Here is a 21816-nt window from a genome sequence, read left to right as displayed (position 1 = left end):
ATCACGCCTGTATACGCACAATCCAGCAGCTGGACACCACAGGTCCTATGAACGCCAGGGATCAAACTACTCAGTGCGTGACCCCTTCACCCCCTTTGCTGGTACCTGCTGGATGCCGTGTGGATGGCCACTCCTCAGGGTACCTTGCTTGTGCACCATCTGCTGCTTCCCCGCCACAGCACCAGCTTCCTTTTGCCGCAGAAACAAGACCAACTTGTTGCCAATTAAATGACCAAAGGTTCTCGGTCTTAAGAGACCATGATGGACACCACAGGTAAGATAGCAGGGGTCTTTATTCCAACTCAGTTGTACACTTATATATCCAAATGTAGCTTGCACAAACACTGGCCCATCCACACCCCAAGCCAGCTCCCATCCAACTACCACTCAACAGAATACTCACCACAATCCACAACCAGCATTCCAAGCCAACATTCCAAAGCCCTAATGTCCTAGCAAGCACATTAGTACACGTAGCATTTACATCAAAACAAATTTTCAAGCTCCAGAAATGAGAGTTGACCAGGGCATGGTCCTGGCAGGGGTTAGGACCTTGTGAACGCCCCCATCACCAATGCTTGTGAATGGGTGGTCGCAGACCCAGTGGCCCTTGACGTCATCTTGCAGTATTGGTTGCACTCATATGCTTTCTAGAATGCATGGATACTATTGAAATGTTGTTCCTATTAGGTTCGTTTCACTTTGTGGATACTGTGAAGGGTGTAATGCTAGTGCTAAATTCCCCGATACCGATGGATATTTGAAGATTTTTCAAACTTAAGCCATGATTTTGTCACAGACACCAATTTCAGCGAAAATTCAGGACTAAAGTTGATTGGTGGCGGTTCAGCCGTCCCCTAGTTGCTGAAGAGTATTTGACTTAAAAGAATTCCCCTGTTGCCTCTAGGGCACCCCCCTGAGAATGGCATTTGAATTGTGAAATGGAATGAGTTGCCATAGGGGATGGTTAGTATATCAAGGTCTTTTTTTTCAGGGAGCTCCCCATTGAGGATCTGGGGCCCAGCCTCTGTGAGAATAGCCCCCTCTCACTAGCAACGTAAATGCAGTGGCATGCTTTGCGCAAGTTCCATCTGCACATCTGTGGCCAAGCACTAACAGGGATGGTCCTCAACTGTTTGGCCCGGCCATGCCCAGGAGGCTCCAAAGCCCAAGCTAGAATACCTGGCACTGGGATGTAAATTAAATCCTTTCCCAAACTCCCAGGGCTAACTTATCCCATGGGATTCTCCGGCTCCGCCTGCTGGTTGTTCGTAAGGGCTTTTACTGTGAAGTAGCTGGGATACAAAGGAGCCTGAGAAAACCCTGTAGTCGAATATAGGTGTGCATCTGTGTTACACGCAAAGGTCGGTTGTATGTTTGTGCCTGTGTGCGTTTCTGTGTGAGGGCTGATATATAAAGGACGGATATGACAATGTGATAAAATGTGACACACAGACGTTAAGCTTTGTTTTTAAAATAGCCTTTATCACTCACTCATTTGTCTAAAAAGCTCTAGGAAGCAACTACATTAAGTAACATTTCCTATGCTCAAAGGTGAGAGGGAGGAGTGCGCCTTCCTTACTTGACTCACGCCAATGAGTGTGACTTATTAGAGCCAAAGGGAAATCAACAATCAAGTTAAATGAAAGAGAATAGGCAGGATGTACAATTCGATGTGGTGCCTTAAAAATGGTGACACTGTGGAGTGGTGCACTAGCCAAGAGCAAGAATATATTGAGGAGGATGGAAAACATGTAAGATGTTTGCATAAGGAAATGGATGTCCCTATGCCCACTCTCAAAATGGGACTGTGTGGGACAAGGAGTGGTCCATGTGGCACTGGTTCCATGTAATAATGTCCCCGCAAAAATGTCTCCTGATAAAAAAGTCTCAGTTTTTTGCAGAGACATTATTACATTGAACATGCAGGGGAGCAGGGGACAACTCTGCAACCCGTCCCCATAAACAATGTCCCCATATATAATGTCGCCAATGGCTTTTCCAGCGACATTATGTGTGAGGACATTATTACCTGATACCGTAGCACTGTGGTTGTGGCAGCTCTCAAAAATCTAGCAAATGGGGAGACCAAAAAGAGCTCTCACAAACATACCACAGTGTTGTGATGGTATCAATCTAGAGGCTAACAATCAACTGTGTTTGTGTAGACTGCACAACAAGCAATGTGCCTGAGTTTTAAACCACATCTTCTGGAATCATGGCTGCCCATTTGGCTGAGAAGACAGCTTTCAACCTTGATGTCGGTGTCACCTAGAGCAATGGTCCTTCCGGTGAGTGAGTAAGCAAGTTATCAACTTGGAGATCAGCATAATCTAGGAACATAGACAGTCAAATGAAGGTGTATTATCTGGAACCAAGCACAGTGCAGGTAACTAGTGGAGAAGATGATCTACAGATGGCCTATTCCATAGGGGAAAAGGCAGGCACAGCTGTTCACTTGGCACCGGGGCTGTCCAGCTCAATCTGCGAACCAATGTTAGCTGTGGTCAGGGGACTGTCCAAGAATGACACAAGAGGAAGCATAAAGCATTAGTCATAGACCAGGGTCTATTCAAGCCACACAGGATTGAGGGTAAATCTGTCCAACCAAATGTAAGCTTGAGCTATGGACTGACTCTTCCTAAACCATGCCAGCCTTCCAGAGATATTGGTCAGCCAGGATTTCTTCCATATTCTCACCTGTCCCCCTCTGTCCAGCAAGGAAACAGAGAGATCCAAACAGGGGGCCACAGTTGGCAGTCAATACTGTAGGGATTTGGGAATAAAGTATAGTGCCTTCAAAGGAATGTTATTGATTGATTAGCGAGAGTGCCTGCTAGTTTTGTGACTCATTCCCATGAAGCCTAATATGAGAAGTCAATTTTCCATCTGATGAAAACATTGGGAGCAGCATTGGAAGCACTGTCCTTCCACGGGGTTCCAAACAGCTGCGAGCAGCTTCAAATGTTATCAAGACTGCAAATTAACGTTAAGACATTTCACAAACTTGATTAAATCTTGGGATATCTGGCACATCTCTTTTTAAAGTAAAAATGCTTGCTTTTGATCATGGTGGTTCAGCCCACAAGTTGATGAGCAGAAACGTATGCCCATTCGAAGGGCGGGGCTTTATCACAAGTTACTACTTTGGCAGCACACAACAAAAAAGGCAGCCATCAGGACTACTTAATTCTGTCAACATAAGAGTCTTGGCAGAAAAAGGGTGACGAAACTGACATTTTGGGGGCAGGTAAGGAAGAAGGAAGTGTGTGTATGTGTTTAAACGCTTAACAAGTGAAGTATTTACAGTCTTACATACAATCCCCCGTTCCTAATAGTTAGCTTTGTCAATGTGCCATCTGGTGCGTCAATAATTGTCGCCATGACCCAAATCATTTCGTCGATGCAAACTCAGTCCTTTTTTCTTCTTTGCAACCATGGACTTACAGTCCTGAATTTATAATGAGAATAGCAAAACTACAAGTCACAGCGAGCAATGGAAATACAGTGGTGGGTGAGTTTTTCTTGAATGACACAGGTATATTGCCATGTGTGCACTATTTAAATGTTAAAAACGTCCCGATTTTCAGTTATATTCATTTTTTGATTGTGTAATAACAATGAAGCTTCTATTGCACAAAGAACTCGGATTTCAAAATGGCCGACATATTTATGTATAGCACTTAGTTCACTCTGAGGCACAGAGCTTGCCAACTTTAGAACATGTCCCTTAGTCTCATCTCAGCTTAAACAAAAGTTAAAAACACATTGTGTTGCTGTCTTTTAAAGTCCCTAAGGTAGAACTCAAGCGATGCCTTTAAACAAGTCAGAAGCAATTTCTTTCAGGTGCTGCTGGCATTTAAGTTGGCGCTGTTACAGACTAGGTGAAAGAACAGGCTGTGGGTTAGAAACAGGATAGCTTCTCTGTGAGAACAACAAAAAATATATGTATAAAAAGTAAATCTTTGACGATTCCATCATTTTGACTGAGTTTCCTCAATGTAGGAGTTCATTTGCGGTGGGGAGCACTCTCCTATCCACATGTGATCATAATTCGCTTATTTTTATGGTATTGCAGGGCGGGAACGCCCCATCCCTTATTATACTCCATGGATTCAAAATCTATAGGCTCTGTGTCTCCTTTTTCAGTGGTGATCCCTTTGTCAGCCCTGGTCTTCCTGTCTCAGGGTCAGGATTTCATCATTGTTCACTAGAGGTGTTCGAGACAAGGGCCAGTGATCTCCCCCCTTCCACCGCCACTTGGGGTAAAACGTGGAAACGTACATAGTGGCAAAGACATTAACCAGTTTGAGAAAGATAAAACTGGAGGAACTCATATGACTCAATGTTTGAAAGAAAACGAAAGAAGGTCCAACTCTAGATTCTGATCTCTGTCCTTGAGCATGCCGTCGATTATTCCTGGGTCACTGGGAGTACCTCTTTAGTAGCTTCTGTCATGTAGATGATGTTAGCAACCTCTAAAGACATTCACTGCAAGCAGGATTATGCACGCCCCTTGCAGACAAAGAACCACCGCTGATGATCAAAGGCAGGACTGGGGTGTTCTTGTTAGCAATACAAAAATTTAAAAGTGAGATTTATCCAGCTGAAATGTCACTCTTTCCTGGCACTGGAGGAAGCTTCCTGGATTCCGAAGGCAACATTTAGAAACAGGGGTTTTGATGTCCTGCTATCGTATTATGAGTGGGGTTCCCTGCTTTTTAAACACTAGTTTGCGAGTGGGGTTCTCTTGACTGACCAAATAAAAGTGTTATGAGGTGGCCCTACAATCTATCTTACTGCCCATTTTAGTGGGGCAAGGGGTGGGATTATCATTGTGAGCCTAACTACAACTGTCTCACCATGTATGGGAAAAACAAGCTAATCCGCTTAAGGTCATGTACATAAAGATCAGTCCCAACTCTGTGTTGTCTCCTCTGTGACACTCGTTCTTTTGACTCAAAGGATATCCGTCCTTCATCAGTTGTCCTGTCAGAGCAACGTGCTGCAGCAAAAAACAAGCTATTTCTCCTCTGCGACCGGACTCATGGGATCTGCATTGAGTTGGGGGTTCTCAGAGAAATCACCTGGCCCACCTGTGGGATGAGGGCTTGGGGGGGCAGGGGATGATGGGTCTGTAGTTGAAGTCTCAGAGCTCCGTGCCAGGAAGGCAGTGTACTGGTTCCAGAAGGACAGGGGTCCTGACTTGGCCAGTTGTACAGGGTCCTCACCCGCCGGTACATTGGGTGCTGCCTGGGTCGGTGGCCCCGGCAAGAGGGGTGTGGCTGGAGCTTCCAAGGGCTGAGGTGGTGCCACTCTGACATGGTTGTCATCCCAGGCATGTGTGCTCATATGGACCTAGAAAGAAAAAAGTGGTTAACAGCATCCATGTTATCAAAACCACTTTTAAAAACACACATTGCAAACAGAATAAACTCTTGTCTCTCTGCTCTTCTCAGCAGGACAGCTGCACTTTTAAGAGAACAGTACCACACTTTTCAGTGGGATTGCTTTACTGCCAATGGCATAGTACCTGCAGTTCTCAACAGGGTTTCTGCACCTTTAATCACACGACCCTTGTACCTCTAATCAGGCTTTGCCAAATAAATAAAGTTGCTGCTACTGGAATCGAGTGAATTCAGCATTTTGATCACTAGAGACAGGGGCCTGTTTTCAGTGAGCTTCCAGTTTGCTTCAGGGGGGACTAGCAATTAATATGCAGGCATGGGTAAGTGGATTGGACCACCTTTGCAGCGTTGAGCTGGCCTGCTGCCTTTCCCACAATATACAGGCTCCAGCATAATATACAAGCATTAGCATGGGAAAGGCATTTGCCGGGCACAGCTGTAGTGGTATTAACCGGCCACAGACAGTAGAAGGTGCAAAATGGTCATATGATACCTGGGCATATAATAGCAGTGACTGGCAAATGCCTAATACAGAAGCCAAAAACTGTTGGATTTTTCAAGGCTTGTTTTAACAGGACTTCAGTGAAGGACAGGTATAGTGCTTATAAATCGAGTGGCTGAAGGAACCCTGTTAAGATATTATTATTACACCAGTAGTGGGTTTACAACTCCAATTAAGTCATTGACTCTCAGAAGACTGCATTAAAAAAACACTGGCAGGCACCCAGTGCAACGTTTGATTTCTCCCCATCTGTACTCTAATGCAATAGTTTTGGCTTATAGGTGCAGCAAGCGACACCTAATAGCCCAAACCAAAAATGTGGGCTCCCCTGCAAAATGAGGTGAGGGGCTCATAAGACTTCCACCACCCACAGACATACACAGCCGTTGGGCCAATCTATGGGCAGTGGGGGATCATCCTGCACTGCAGAGGCTGTAGAGATTTTTGTAGCGCCGCTGTATACAGGTCCCAATAGCTTGTGATCCATCAGCTTGTGTGACACAGTCCTGCAGTGACGGATCTAGACTCAAGGGCCTCAGTGGTGGAAATGGAAAAAGAAAATGGTGGGGGATCCCACAAGGGCCGAGGTGGGGGAGGAGTTTGGGAAGGTGGTGAGGAGGTGGGATTTAGGGGGGCAGAGCTGGTAGTTGACCTCTGATCAAAGGAATGTCCAAAATAATAGTTTTAAACAGCCCCATTTCTTTCATTCTGCTTCTTTTCCAAACTATATCTGACTTCCATGGCACTGGTGATGAGTTACTTCACTATGCGCATAATAGTTTTGACCAGTGTTGCTGAGTAAATATTCTTTAAAATGCACAATTTGCACCCCATTTTATTAAAGAAACTCCCCCTTGGGTGCTATTCAAACGGGGTGATTTCTGTTTGCCATAAGCAATGTTTTCTTTTACTTGCATCGTGTGTGATAGTTTCAATGTTAAGGGGTATTTATTTATTTATTCATGCAATGTTTGTCAGATACCTGTATATTTATTTATTTATTTATGCAATGTTTGCCGGATATCTGACAAACATTGCCTAAATAAATACTTCGGGTCCATGTATCCGACATACATTGCATAAATAAATAAACCAGGTCGTGGCTGAGGACTACAACTTCCTCCTCTTGTGACCCCTTGCAAGGGGTCACCAGAGGAAGTTACAGTTTGCTCACAGGAGCTTTTTTTCCCCTAGCGCTGACTCGGACACATCTGGTGCTGGATCCAGCGAGAGCCGGCCCAATCACCAGGAGGGGTCTGACTCTGTCGGGGCGGGCACCATCCCCTCTAAACCTCAGATAGGTGGCCATACCATGGCATTGCGAGAACCATACCTGGACCAGAGGTGGTGTGAGGGAGAACCCTCTCCCAGTATGTCTGGGGCTGTGAATGCACATTGGCGCCCCTTTCTATGACCAGATGCCCATCAGCCTCTGCCTGGCCATGTCTCTTCTCTTCCAGGTGATTCCCAAGAGACTACAACTACCAGAATTCACCAGACTCCCCAGACATCTAGGCTGGATAATAGTTCCTGGGAAGCAGCACAGGTTGGAGAAAAACTACAAGTACCACAATGCACCAGGCCCCAATGAACAAAACCTGCCTGGAACATGAGGACCGAACTGGTTCTTCAAATAGAAGTGGACTAGGCTTCCTCATTTACCTACCCCATAAAACCGCAGCCCTGCTACAAGGAAACAAGGGTGCAGCTGCAGCAGAGGTGGAACTAGCAAGCGACTGCCCAAGAATAGGGGGGATTTAGGAACACTTCCCAAACCTTGTTGGACCACCTACTTACAGAGTGAATTGGAGACACAGAGAACAAACAACCACAGTGACCACATGGCAACAATGGTTGGCTGAAAAGGAGGAAGGGACAAAGGTCCTTATGAAAACTTCCAGGAGCTCAGACAGAGATTGCCCAGGGAGGCAGCGGACTCTGGGAGTCAGTGGGCACAGCAGTAGGTTTCTAGGCAGGCGTGGTGGTGGGCCTATAAGAAGCCAGAAGAGTCAGTTGACAGAGTGGTGCTTGGGTGAGGTTGGCGAACCTGAAGGAAGACCAAGAGACAAAAGAGGAGTGTGTAGCAGGTGATAGAGGTCTTGGAGGAGACCACTGGAGTATTTGGAGAGAGTGAATGTAAGGTGAGGCTACCGAGGGAGTGGTAATAATTTGTCAGTGTGTGTGTGAGTGGGTAATAGTGTCTGTTACGAGGGAGAATGTAGCGGAACTGAAAAGGTTAAGGAGTTGAGACACTGCAGGAGGAAGAGGTGGCACATCAGGGAGGAGGAGGCAGATATATAATAAAGTAGAGATGAAGACAAGACATGGTTTTTTCATCCTTGTACGTGTGAGCTAAGGAACAAGTTACTTACCTGTAACTGTTGTTCTCCAGCATGGGTCTGGCATGGATTCACATGCTCATGAATATTCCCCGTCGTCAGGCTGGGAATCCTCGGTAAAGAAAAAACCAGTATCAGTTTCGTTTCTGATCTGTCTTTCGTAGTAATAACCAATCACTGGTCTCTGCGTCATACTGACCACAGCCAATGACTGCCCTCTACCTAAGCACCGCCTCTGGCAGCCATCTTCAGATTTGGAAGCACGTGAAGTGGCAGTATGACCAAGTGAAGAGCCGCAGAGGGGTAGGCGGGAGGGTTCGCATGTGAATCCATGCCAGACCCATGCTGGAGAACAACAGTTACAGGTAAGTAACTTGTTCCTTCTCCAGCATGGGGTCTGGCATGGATTCACATGCTCATGAATAAAGAATACATAGCAGTACACACATGCACAACCACGGGAGGTGGCAAAGGCTCAACATTAAGCATCACATCAACTCAACATTAAGCATCTTACCTCCTCACCAGGCTCACCTCAGGCGAACAGGTTGCGCAGCACTGCTTGGCCGACCCTGGACTCCTCCCTGGAATCCCGGTCGACGCAGTAGAATTTCGTGAAGGTGTGCGTCGACCTCCACGTAGCAGCCCTGCATATGTCCAGCAGGGGCACACCAGATAGGAACGCCGTGGTAGCTGCGATCGCTCTGGTGGAATGGGCTCTCGGACGGCCAGGCAGCGGTCGGTTTGCCAACCGGTGACAGTACATGATACAGCCGGAGAGCCATCTGGAGATGGAAGCCTTCGAGAGAGCCTTCCCCTGATTGACAGGTCCAAAGTTCACAAAGAGTTGTGACGTCTTCCGAAAACCTTTCGTGCGGTCCACGTAGAACTTCAGCGCTCTAGCTACATCCAGCGAGTGCAAAGTCCTCTCAGCCGGCGACGAAGGCGACGGGAAGAACACAGGTAACACCAAGGGTTCGTTGAGATGAAAGTCCGACGGTACCTTGGGCATGAAGGAGGGGTGCGTCCTGAGCACTACCCTCGTGTCGTGGAAAGTCAAGTACGGGGCCTTGCAGGAAAGGGCCTGGATCTCTCCCACTCGTCGTGCGGAGGTGATGGCCACGAGAAAAGCTGTTTTCCACGATAGAAACTTCAACGGGGCCGAGTGCAGAGGCTCGAACGGGGGTCCCATAAGTTTGGTCAGCACCACGTTGAGCTCCCACGCCGGGGCCGGAGCCTTCACCGGCGGGAACGATCTGAACAGTCCCTTCATGAACTCTTTCACCAGACGATGAGACCACAAGGACGTCCGGCCCGTGGTTCTGGTGTATCGGGAGATCGCAGCAAGATGAATCTTGATGGACGCGTGTGCCAGACCAGCTTTGGCCAGCGTCAGCAGGTACGGCAGCACTTGGGGAGCCGTAATCCGTAGAGGGTTAATCTTCTGTGCGTGGCACCAGACAGAAAACCTCTTCCATTTGTGTCCGTAGCATTTAAGAGTCGAGGACGCCCTGGCCTTTGCAAGAACCTCTCTGCAATCGGCCGGTAAGTCGTATCCTCCAAACTCTAGCGCTGCAGGAGCCAGGCCTGCAAGTTCAGCGACTTCGGGTCGTGGTGGAGGATGGCGCCTCCTTCCCTGGAGAGTAGATCCGCGTCCGCCGGCAGCTTGATTGGCGGGGACGCCGACAAGTCCAGAAGGTCCGGGAACCATATCTGCCTCGGCCACGCAGGTGCGACGAGGATCATCCTGCACCGTGACCTCTTGAGCTGGTTGACGAGCCGGATTAGCAGAGGCAAGGGAGGGAACGCGTAGAGGAACAGGCCCTCCCAGGGGAACGAGAAAGCATCGCCCATGCTCCTCGTCTGGGGAAACCTGCTGGCGAACCTCCGGCACTTGGTGTTCGTCGCCGTCGCGAACAGGTCGATCTGGGGTGTGCCCCACCGTCGGAAGAGGCGATCCACCAGATCCTGCCGTAGTTCCCACTCGTGGCACGAGCGCAGCTCCCTGCTGAGTGAGTCGGCGATGGTGTTTTTTATCCCTGCCAGATGAAACGGCACCAGAAGAATCCCTTGGGCGACGGCCCAATGCCACAGGTCCTGCGCCTCCTTGGACAGCGCTGGGGACCTGGTTCCGCCCTGTTTCCTGATGTAAAACATGGTGGTGGTGTTGTCGGTGAAGATCCTCACCACCTTGCCCTTGAGGGACGGAAGGAAGGACCTGAGGGCCCAAAACACTGCACGGAGCTCCAGGACGTTGATATGCAGGGACTTCTCCGTCGGGAGCCAGAGTCCCCTTGCGTGCAGGTTTTCGGTGTGCGCTCCCCACCCTTCTAGGGAGGCATCCGTGGTCACAGTCACCTGGTGGGCTGGGGTCTGGAAGTCCATGCCCGCCGTCAGATGCGCGCGGGTGCCCCACCACCGTATCGCTCGTCGGAAACTCTCGTCGAGCTTGATCCTTTCCTCGAAGCTGCCCGTCGTCTGGATCCAGCGCGCATCCAGGAACTCTTGCAACGGGCGCATCCGGAGCCTGCACATGGGAATGAGGTAGATGCAGGAAGACATCATCCCGAGGAGGGACTTGATGGACCTCACCTTGGCCGCGTCGGCCACCAACATCCGTTGCACCTTGCCCAGGATGGTCCTGGTCCTCTCCTCCGACGGGGAGGCCAGAAGGGACACTGTGTCGAGCCTCGCTCCCAGAAACAGTGCGACTTGCGCGGGCACCAGGTGGGATTTGGCGTAGTTCACGGAGAATCCCAGGTCCGTGAGGAGTTGGACGGTCCTTGCCGTGTGGACCACGGCGAGCTCCCTCGTCTTGGCGCGGATGAGCCAGTCGTCCAGGTAGGGGTAGACGTGAAACCCCTCGCGGCGCAGCTGCGCCGCCACCGGTGCGAGGCACTTGGTGAAAACCCTGGGTGCCGACCGCAGTCCGAAGGGAAGGGCTTTGAACTGGTAATGACGCCCTTGGACCACGAATCTGAGGAATTTTCGGTGCCCCTTTAGGATGGGAATGTGGAAGTAGGCATCCTCCAAATCCAACGACGATAGGAAGTCTCCTTCCTCCAGCTGACCCAGGACGTGCTGGAGGGTGACCATCCGGAACTTCTGCGCCTTGATGAACTTGTTCAGGCGTCGCAGGTCCAGGATGGGGCGCCATCCTCCCGTCTTCTTCTTCACGAGGAAGTAACGCGAGTAGACTCCGGAGCCCCGAAGCCTCTTTGGGACGAGTTCGATGGCGCCCTTTCTGAGCATCGCCTTTACCTCCAGGAGAAGTTGAGGGATGTGAAGTTCTTTCCTGGCCACGGGGGGGACGCGCGGGCACCTTCTTTGAAACTCGAGCGCGTGGCCCCGGGCCAGGGCGTCCAGCACCCAACGGTCGGTGGAGATGGACTCCCACACGCTGACGAAGCCCGCCAGCCGGCCTCCCACCGGGGTGCTTCGGTGGGGGCCCGACCCCACGGCCGGTTCAATCCTGCTTGGACGCGGCCTTGCCGCCTTGGCCTCCTTGGCGACGACGGCGGGGTCCGCCAGACTTGCCTCGTCCTCTGTAGGCCTCTTGCGACGACGAGCGGGCCGCTTGACGGTAGGAAGCGAAACCGCCGCCGGAACCTTTGGAGGCGCCCTTGCCTCCGCCGCTCCGAAAGGGCGTCCGCCGTTGCTGCAGTACTCCAAGGGCCCGGGCCGTCTCAGTATCCGCCTTGATGGCCTGAAGGGAATCGTCCACTGTCTTCCCAAACAGGTTGTTCCCGTCGAAGGGCATGTCCAGGACCCTGGTCTGGACGTCCTGCCGAAAGTCCGTAGCCTTGAGCCATCCGCGACGTCGAAGGCAAACGCCGTTGCCCATCTGGCGGAACCCAGTGTCGGCGATGTCCGTCGCCACGGTGATGGCGTGGTCCGAGGCCACCTCACCTTCCTGCAGGATCTCAAGGGCCTCCGCCCTCTTGTCGTCCGGCAGAAAATCCAGCAGGGGAGCTATCTTGTACCAGAGTTCCCTGTCGTAGCGGGCCACGATAGCCAAGGCGTTGGCCGCTTTAATCGTCGTCGCCGCCGACGAGATGACTCTGCGCCCCATGGCATCCAATTTCTTTCCCTCGCCGTCCGGCGGGGAAGTCGACGTGGAGGCCGCACCCCCCCCCGCTTTCTTCCTGGCTGCCGCGGAGACGACGGAGTCCGGGGTAGGCTGCGCCCGGAGGCATAGGGGGGCCGAGTCCGGGACCCGGTACTTTTTCTCGTACCGGTCTCTTTTCGCTGGCGTCGTGGAAGGGTTCTTGAGGAGGGAAAGGCCCTCATCCCAAATGTCGTCCAACAGAGGCACTGCGAGGACCGTCTTCCTCTTGGTCTCGCGCCGTTGGTAAAGGAAGCCTTCCTTTTTCTTCTCCTCAGGGCAGAGTTGGAAAAGCTCGGATGCCCTGGCGATCATTGAGTGGAACGATCCAATCTCGTCGGGCGGAGAAGCCCTGGTGGGAGGCGACGACGGAAAATCCTCGTCGTATGCCTCGTCGTCCGTACCCGTCGCTGCCGTGTCAGTCCCCGTATCATCCCCTCGGGTGGACGGGGAGGAGGGCTGGACGGGGCGCGACGGTTGAAAAGGAGGCGGTGGATGAATCCTTCTTTTCTTGGTAGGGGGAACACCAGAAGGTCCCGGTTCTGGATCCCCCGACGGGAGAGGTTCCTCCGTCGGTAACGGTAGTCTCGTCCTTATCTCGGAGCATAAGGACTGTATAGCCAACAAAATGGCCGCTGAGTTGTCTTGCGGCGCTGGCAGAGGGGAATCCGACGGGCGAGCAGGGGCCCCGTCGGTATCCTCGACGATGTCGTCGTCGTCACCTGCGTCGGGGCCCATTCCGACGGGCTGGTCTTGTTCCACGCCTAGGCCGTGGCTTAAGACCTCGATCAGTTCCTCTTCTGAGGTTGAGGCCGAATCTACGCCGACGCCCTGCCCCCCCTTCTTCCCCACGGAGGGTTTCACGGGGGTCCTATCGATGGGCACGAAAGAAGACTCCCTCCGAGGAGGCAGGGAGATTCTGGGCCCCGAGGCCGCCACCACTGGTGCAGCCTCCACAGGCTGGGCCAGGGCCGCCGCGACCGTTTCGATAGAGGGCTTGGTCGAATGGATCAAGGCCTTCACCACCTTAGGTGCGCTCACCGCCTTATCCTTGAGGGAGGGGGCACTGCCACGCTCCTCCTCTGCCTTAGAGCTCGACCGGGGTCTCTCCAGGAGCTTCGCCGGGTGCTCCGCCTTCCTCTTACCCGACCCAGATCGTTGGCTCGTGGTTGATGGTGCCGGGGAGGGTGCGCCCTGCCTGGCGCCCGTAGAGCCCGACCGTTCGGCGCTCCCGGTGCCAGCGGACTCGCGGTGCTTGGCCTTATGTTGGGCCCCCGTCGCCGGGGCGCCCTCAAAGGTCTTAGAAGACCGCTCAGATTTCTTCTTCTTCTCGCCAGACGGGCTCTTACCCTCCAGCCAGCTGGCGAGACGTTGAAGGCGGTCCTTCATGGTCCGTTCCGACATGTTGCCGCAAAACGCACAGTCCTTCTCCACGTGCGTCTTGTCCCCATGAAGGCAGTAAAGGCAGAAAGAGTGTTCGTCCTCCTTGAAGACGTTCTGCAGCTGGCATCCAGGGCAGGCCCTGAACAGCTTTCCGGGCGTCGAGCTTCCCTTCTCCTGGGCCATCTCCGAGACCGGGCCTGAGAAGCTTCTGGAGTCCTCCGAAGCGTAGCTCGACGAAATCTTCACCCTTGAGGGGCACAGATGAATCCGACACGGGTCCCCGTTGATCGGATGTAGGATCGGTGGAGCTTGAGGCTCTTTTGACCGAAAGAATCGAAGTTTTTGTGAAAAAGCGCGAAAAAATAGCACTAACGCTCGAGAGCAATAGCACGAGGATCCCAACACATGAACGTGCGGTAAAAATCTGAAGATGGCTGCCAGAGGCGGTGCTTAGGTAGAGGGCAGTCATTGGCTGTGGTCAGTATGACGCAGAGACCAGTGATTGGTTATTACTACGAAAGACAGATCAGAAACGAAACTGATACTGGTTTTTTCTTTACCGAGGATTCCCAGCCTGACGACGGGGAATATTCATGAGCATGTGAATCCATGCCAGACCCCATGCTGGAGAAATGAAATACATATAACTGGTGACGAGAATAAAAAGGAGGCTCATTAGCCTCATCCATACGGCCGTATTGAGAAGAACAAGTTACTTTCTTACCTGGCAACGTTCTTTCGATGGGATGTTCTGACAAAGTATTCCACATCTATGACAGGTAATCACCACAGCTGTGCTGCTTTGGAAAAGTTTTGGCCTCTGCGTCCTGCATCGATGATGTCGATACGCTGTCCTCGAGGGCATCTGTACCACGCCCGTAGCCTCAGTTGTAGTTTATCCCCCAGAACGTGTGGCACCAATCTTCTACCAGAATGACTATAGAAAGCTTTGCAGAAACGAAAGTTGCAATCGCATAAGAAATTCTGTAGAGGGGCAGGTAGGGAGGGAGCGATGTGGAATACGTCGTCGAAACATCCCATCGAAAGAACGTTACCAGGTAAGAAAGTAACTTGTTCTTCGAAGGGATTGGTTCCTCCGACGTATTCCACATCTATGACAGACTCCCAAACCAGTACCAACGTAAGGAGGTGGGAAAAGAATTTAGAATTTTAGAATGCCCAATTAAATTGCAGAATAGAGGACCACCTTGCCAAAGGCCAAATCTTGCCCATGGATAGAATCCAGGGAGTAGTGTTTTACAAAAGTATGGACAGAGGCCGATGTGGCTGCTTCACAAATGTTACGAATGGGAACACCCCTTTGCAGGGCAGGAGAGGCAGCCACACATCCTAGTAGAATGCGCCCGTAAGCCTACCGGAGGGTCCTTACCCGCCAAGCGGTAACATTCAGAAATTGTCAAGATAATCCATCTAGACAAAGTCTGTTTAGTAACAGCTTGTCCCAAATGCCTTCCAGTGTATCCTACAAAGAGCTGATCGTCCACTCTGACCCGGGATATGCGTGAGATGTAGAAACTTAAAGCTCTCCTAGGATCCAACGAATGGAGTTTCTCCTCTTCCTTACCAGGATACGGAGGAGGTTAGAACGCCGGAAGAATGACCTTCTGGCTTAAATTAAATTCCGACACAACTTTCGGATCAAAAGAAGGACGAACCCTAAAGGACAGGGTTGTCCTTATGGAACACTGTGAAGGGTGGCTTAACGGAAAGTGCCTGCAACTCACTCACTCACTCTGCAAGCGGAAGTAACCGCCACTAAAAATACAGTTTTCAAGGTCAACAGTCTCAAAGGGCAAGAACGTAAAGGCTCAAACGGAGCTCCCATGAGTAATTTTAGAACCAGGCTCAAATCCCAACCGGGCACTTGGAAAGGAGACGGTGGGAACACATTAGTGAGCCCTTTCAGAAACTGAGAAATCAAAGGAATTTTAAAATAAGAACACTCCTTAGACGAGTGCTTAAATATGGACAGCGCCGCCAGGTAACCTTTAATGGTACCCACTTGCAGGCCCTTGTGGCAGAACTTTCTCTAACGGCAACGGTACAGGGACTTCGTTGCAAGCCTTTTGGCTGAAAGCAACACTTCCATCACGTCTTCTGGGAGGATCCAATCCTTATACCTCAACCTTTCAGAAGCCAAGCATGAAGGTTGAGGGACTTGACCTCTGGATGGAGAACCTGACCCCCCCCGTGAGAGCAGATCGTCTCGGTAGGGAAGACGGCGTGGAGGGCAGATGGACATGTCGAGAAGGTCCGGGTACCACGTTCTTCTGGCCCATGCCGGAGCAATGAGGATCATTCGGGAACCGAACCTCTGTAACCTCCGCAGCACTTGCGGAATGACGGGGACTGGAGGAAACACGTACAGCAGTGGGAAGGACCACTCCACCACAAACGCGTCCCCTAAGGCTCCTTTTGGAGGAAATTACCGCAAGCAGAATTTTTCCACTTCCCGTTGACACTGGTGGGGAAGAGATCCACTTGTGGAGTCCCCCAAAGTGCAAAGATCTCCAGAAGAATCTCCTGAGCCAGCTCCCACTCGTGAGAGACCGTGCTCTGCCTGCTCAGAGCGTCCGCCGCTGCGTTTTCGCCTCCGGCTAGATGAACTGCCAAGATTGAAATTTCCTGCTGGATGGCCCAGAACCAGAGCTGCATCGTCTCTCTGCACAGAGGGAGAGACCCTGCCCCCCTTTTTGTTGAGGTAGTGCATGGCCACTATATTGTCTGTCAGAATCAGGACAGTCTCCCCCCGCACAGACGGCAGAAAAACCTTCAGGGCTAGCCTGACAGCCCTCAGCTCCAACAGATTGATATGGAGTCTGGACTCCAACAGAGATCAACGACCGTTGACTGTCAACTCGTTGGCATGAGCTCCCCATCCCATGAGGGATGCGTCCGTCATGATCGTCACCTCCGGCCAGGATAGCCAAAATGGAGCCCCCTTCATCAGATTGCCTTTGACGGCCTACCACAGAAGATCCTGGGCGACTGAGGGCGGCACCTGAACGGATCGGACATCCTGCCGGAGGACTGTGACCACTGCATCTTGAGAGCCCACTGCAGAGATCTCATCTGCAGCCTGGCCTCTGGCAACGGGAGATGCCATGAGGCCGAGCAACCTCAAGAACTCGAATGCCGGGAGACTCTGGGCATGTTGAAACTTGTTCACCATCTGCAGAATGTGATTAGCCCTCACCTGGGGAGGAAAGCACAGCCCTGGGGATGTGTCGAGCACTGCTCCAATGTACTGGAGCTGTTGGGTTGGCATCAAGTGGGACTTCTTTAAGTTGAGGGAGAAGCCCAGCCTGTGAAGGGAGTGGCAGGTGACTGACAGATGATCCAGGACTTGCTCGGGAGAGCTCCCCCTGATCAACCAATCGTCCAGGTAGGGGTAGACGTGAATCCCCCCTTTCCTGAGATACGCTGCCACCACCACTATGAGTTTGGTGAAGACCCTCTTGGCGGAGGTCAATACGAACGGCAGGACCCAAAACTGAAAATGCGAGTCGCCAACCGCAAACCTCAGGTACTTCTTGTGCTTGGGATGAATCGGCACATGAAAGTAAGCGTCCTTGAGGTCTAGAGACACCAACCAGTCCTGAAGTTGAAGGGCCTGGAGGACATGAGAGAGAGTAACCATCTTGAACTTGTCCTTCCTGAGGAGCTTGATCAAACCACGCAAGTCCATGGTGGGTCTCAATCCCCAGTCTTTTTTCAGGATCAAACAATATGGGGAATTCCATCCCTTGTTCCTCTCTGCTACAGGCACCAGTTCTATGGCGCCTTTCTCCAGCAGGGATTTGATTTCCTGCGCAAGGAGCGGATCCGGACTCTTCAAAGAGAGATTCCCTGTTGGATTGTTGCGATGCCTCTGCTGGAAAGGAAGACAGTAGCCGTGAGCTATGATCTCCAGAACCCACACATCTGAAGTAATGGCACGCCATTCTACAAGATGCTGCACCAGCCTTCCCCCAACCGGCGAACCATGGGACATGGCCTCATGACTGAGCTGAAGCGGCTGTGGCAGTGCCTGAGGGCAAAGAGGCAACTGCCCTTGTATTCCACCTCTGGTACTCCTACGGTGGCCCCTTTGACTTGCAGCTCCCCTCAATCTACCAAAGGAAGAGTAGTATCGAAAGGATCCTCCCCTCCATTGCTGTCCCCTAGGATGAAAAGGCGGAGGTTGGCGAACTGCAGCGCTCAACAACTTTGCTGCAGCTTTGGAGGTCTGCAACCTCTGAGGCTCTTGTCAGCCTTGCTGCCAAAAAGATGTTCACCATCAAAGGGCATGTTGAGAAGCCGGGCTTGTACGTCAGGAGTAAACCCCGACTTCCGCAACCACGCAAATCTGCGCATCACAGTGCTCGCCGCCATGGTCCGGCTGACACAGTCTGCCATGTCCAGACCCGACTGAACGGATTGACACATGGCATCCTTGCCATCCTGAACGAGGGCAAGAAAACCATCCCGTTCCTCCGTTTGGGAATATGTTCAGCCGCCAAAGACACACAATTCCACAGAGTGTGAGTGAAACTTGATAAGGCACACACGGAGTTGGCTGCCTGTAAAGCCATACCCTCTGAAGAAAACACTTTCTTCGCCCAGCCATCAAACCGTGTGTCGTCCCTATCAGGAGAGATGGTTGGGTACAACGCCTGCTTTGCTGGGGCCGTAGCCGCCTGCACCACCAAACTCTCTGGAGTGGGGTGCGTAGTCAAGTAGCAGGGGTCGCTACTGGCTGGACAGTATTTTTCCGGCAACGACTTGCTTACAGCCGGGAGACTCTCCAGAGCAGTCCAAGCCGCTGCCACCCTTCTCTGTAAAGCCATATGAAATGGCAGCACCAGGTCAGTGGGCGGACCTTGGTCAAGGATATCTGTCAGGCCATCCTGCAGAAAATCCACTTGTGGCGCAGACCACCCAAGTACTCCGTCACCCTCGACATGAGTCGCCTGTACGAAGATTCAGCATACGTACTAGGCTCATGCCTGCCAAACTCAACCTCCGGGGAGGTATCAAGACCACTGGCGTCGTGCAAAGACTGACGCAGGTCTTCCAACTGGCTATGGCCAGATAGCAGGTCATCAGGAACCTCATCAGGAGCCAAACCTTCCTCAGACCCTTCATCCACCTCAGAGATGTAATCCAGAGGCTGGAAGAAATTCCTGGAAGAGGGCACAGAAAAAGGCTCAAATACAGGCCTTACCGACTTCTTCAGGGCCTTCTTCAGAGTTTCCACCGATGCACCCGGTACCTCCGGTAAAGCCTCCAAACAGGCTTCGACAAAATCGGTGTCGACGTCGAGCGTGGCGCTAATGGCTTCGACAAAGACCTCGAGGGTGGTGCCCCGGGCGTGTTCTTCGATGGCCTCGGCGCCGATGACTTCCTCGGAGGCGCAGCCTTGAGAGAGTCCCTTGACGGACATGGCACCAATGGCGTCGACGTCTTCTTAGAAGACCTCACAGTCTCTACCTGTCTCGAGGGCGTCGAGGACCGTGACCTGGAGCGGGCATGGTTAGAGCGATCCACCTTGTCTGACCGAGACCTTGAAGGTTCCCAGTGATCGCGCCGACCGCCCGAGCCCGAAGGTGTGTAAACGGTGGCCCTAGTGCGTTCCTTGCCGGCTTCTCTCGAAGGCGCGGACGGAATGGAGCCCTGCGACTTGAAAATCACAAACATTTCCTTACGAAATGCGTCCCATTCCGCAGGAGAGGAATGCTTGGTAGGACAAGCTACCTGCCGTCTGGCAGAGTCCTCAGACGAGGACGGGGAAGGCGACTAGTGACGATGCTTTTGCGAGTGCCTCGAAGAGGCAGAGGAATGGCAGGAACCACTCCGGGACCGAGACCCCCTGGACTTACGCCGACAATGTGGAGAGTCGCCCCTCGAATCGTCAGTTGAAAGCCCAGCAGATTTCGACTTTCGGGGCTTGGAAACCCTACCCACCGACAGCTTCTTCTTTCGCTCCCGCAAGGCCTTTGACGTCAAAGACTGCCATTCATCACAGTCATTGGTAGCATGGTCCTTGCCGAGGCACCAGAGGCAGACGTCATGCGTGTCCGTAAGTGACATCTTGGAACCGCAGTCCCGACACTTCTTGAATCCAGACTGCGGTAGAAGAAGAAGAAGACATGATAATTTCACAAACCAAGTTCGAAGAACCGATAGAATCAGAAGAACCGAGGCGCGCCGAACCGAGGCGCGCCAAGATCTCCGAAGCGAACACGTTCACAGAAAAAACGGAACTGAGGCTATGGGCGTTGTGCGTCCTACTTATAACATCCGGTGACGTCGGCTGGACGGAGGCCCTCGAGGAGAGTGTTTCGACATCATCGATGCAGGAGCCGAACATTTTCTGAAGCAGCACAGCTGTGGAATACATTGGAGGAACCAATCCCTTCGAAGCAGTCCTTCCTGCCCGTCCTTGCTGCACGAGTACAGCAGAGTCCTTCCTGGCGTCCTGTGCCAGCATCCTTGCATCGGAAAAGGTGTATGCCGGAGTGAAAGAAGCCCCGACCAACGAATACTCAAAGGCAGATCAGCAGAGCGCAGCTAACACCCCAGAAAAGAGCTACAGCACTGTGCGGTCCAGCGGTAAGCCCTGCCTTCCCGGGCTCCATCGGACGAGGGGAGAGAGGGAAAGCCTCACAACCAGCACACCCAGTTGCAAGCAGGAGGGGAGCATCCACCAACCCCAGTCACCACTGCTGTGCTACCTGGACAGTGCTGACCAAGACTGTGAAGGCTAGACCATAACCAATTAAGAAGACACCCATATCACTGCGCCCAGCAGCGCCCCTACATACAGGGACAAGCGCATCCACATTCACGCCCTTGGCAGCAGCAGCCAAAGGCACAGCACGCACCACGTGACACAGGGACCTGCAACTATGGTAGACCAGGTTGGAGGGCAAGGCACACCACTGGCAGCATTGCATTTTTGAGGAAGTCTACCCGATTCAGCCTCCAACCACTGTCGGACAGAGGACCCAGATGGACAGTGTGGGTGAAGATTTTGCAGGGTTCATTAAGGCAGCAGGGGAGGAGAAGTCGCTGTTGCTGAAGCACATCTTCACGAACTTGGCGAGGACAGAGGTGAATGGCATCATCAAGACCAGCCCGATCCAAGACAGGGACATGTACAAAGCCCTTGTGGCAGCCCTGGACAAGAAACTAGTAATACAGCCAAACAGAGACTTTCAGCGATATGTGTTCAATCAATGCCAACAGGCATCTCATGAGATGGTGGAGGAGTTCATCACACAGAATTCACCAAAAACAAGTTCACTGCCAGTTTTCAGCTTTTTTGGACAGTGAAGCAATCCGTCTCCGTGTCATTGAAGGGTGCACGCCGTCGGTGCTCCGCAAACAGCTCCTGAAGAAGCCTTTGACAACTGATGAAGTACACGAGATGGTGAGAGTACATGAGAGGGTGGAGTTCCGGACTTCTGCCATAGAGAGCCTGAGAAAGAAAACAGAGAGGGACGACGCAGTGGCAGCGCTTACCAGCAGCAGAGATGGGGAAAGGGGCGCATCGGACTTCCAGACACCGATGAGGGGTCTGTAGAGAGAGGGATACCTGAAGCCGAGACCAGGGCCATGCCCCCAGAGGCTGTGCTACCAATGTGGGCAGCTTTTTCCTCATGCAGGCCCATGCCCAGCGATGACCCAGCAGTGCTCCAGCTGCAGCAGAGAAGGACACTTACAAGCAGCCTGCAGAGAAGGGAGGCCATTCAAGCTGACCCACCAGCAACAAACTACACAACTTAATTGGAGACAGTCATACAGACCAAACCCACCGGCTCTGCAGTGGAGACAAACCCAGTCCTACCCACAGCAGCCGAGGAGAATGGTGAGAGCAATGGAACAGAGCATGGACTGTGGAAGACACCTGTGAACGACCCTTTGACATGGTCAGAGTATTATGCGGATGTCTATGGCTATTGGACGACCCCGATGTGAATCTGGCCAAATTTTCATACGGAGAGGACCCAGAATTCCCTGATGAATTTGTCAATCTTATACATGGGGAACAAGACGGCAGCGAAGCACCAAGAG

The 21816-nt window shown here is 52.2% G+C and overlaps 1 protein-coding gene across 3 annotated transcripts in view; it reads right to left on the bottom strand.

The window, feature by feature from the left end:
- Positions 1 to 275: 275 nt before the first annotated feature.
- The window catches only part of SALL2 (spalt like transcription factor 2), a 633863-nt gene continuing 612322 nt past the window's right edge, over positions 276 to 21816 (bottom strand). For all 3 annotated transcript variants that reach the window (XM_069633885.1, XM_069633884.1, XM_069633886.1), the window contains exon 3: positions 276 to 5358. In XM_069633885.1, the coding sequence (XP_069489986.1) occupies positions 5023 to 5358 (336 nt within the window). In that variant the 3' untranslated portion in view covers positions 276 to 5022. The remainder of the gene's footprint in view (positions 5359 to 21816) is intronic.

Source organism: Ambystoma mexicanum, chromosome 13, assembly GCF_040938575.1.
Source record: "Ambystoma mexicanum isolate Mex_15411 chromosome 13, UKY_AmexF1_1, whole genome shotgun sequence".
NCBI lineage: Eukaryota > Metazoa > Chordata > Amphibia > Caudata > Ambystomatidae > Ambystoma > Ambystoma mexicanum.
Note: the sequence above shows the minus strand (reverse complement) of the source record. Positions and strands in the feature narration are given on the sequence as shown.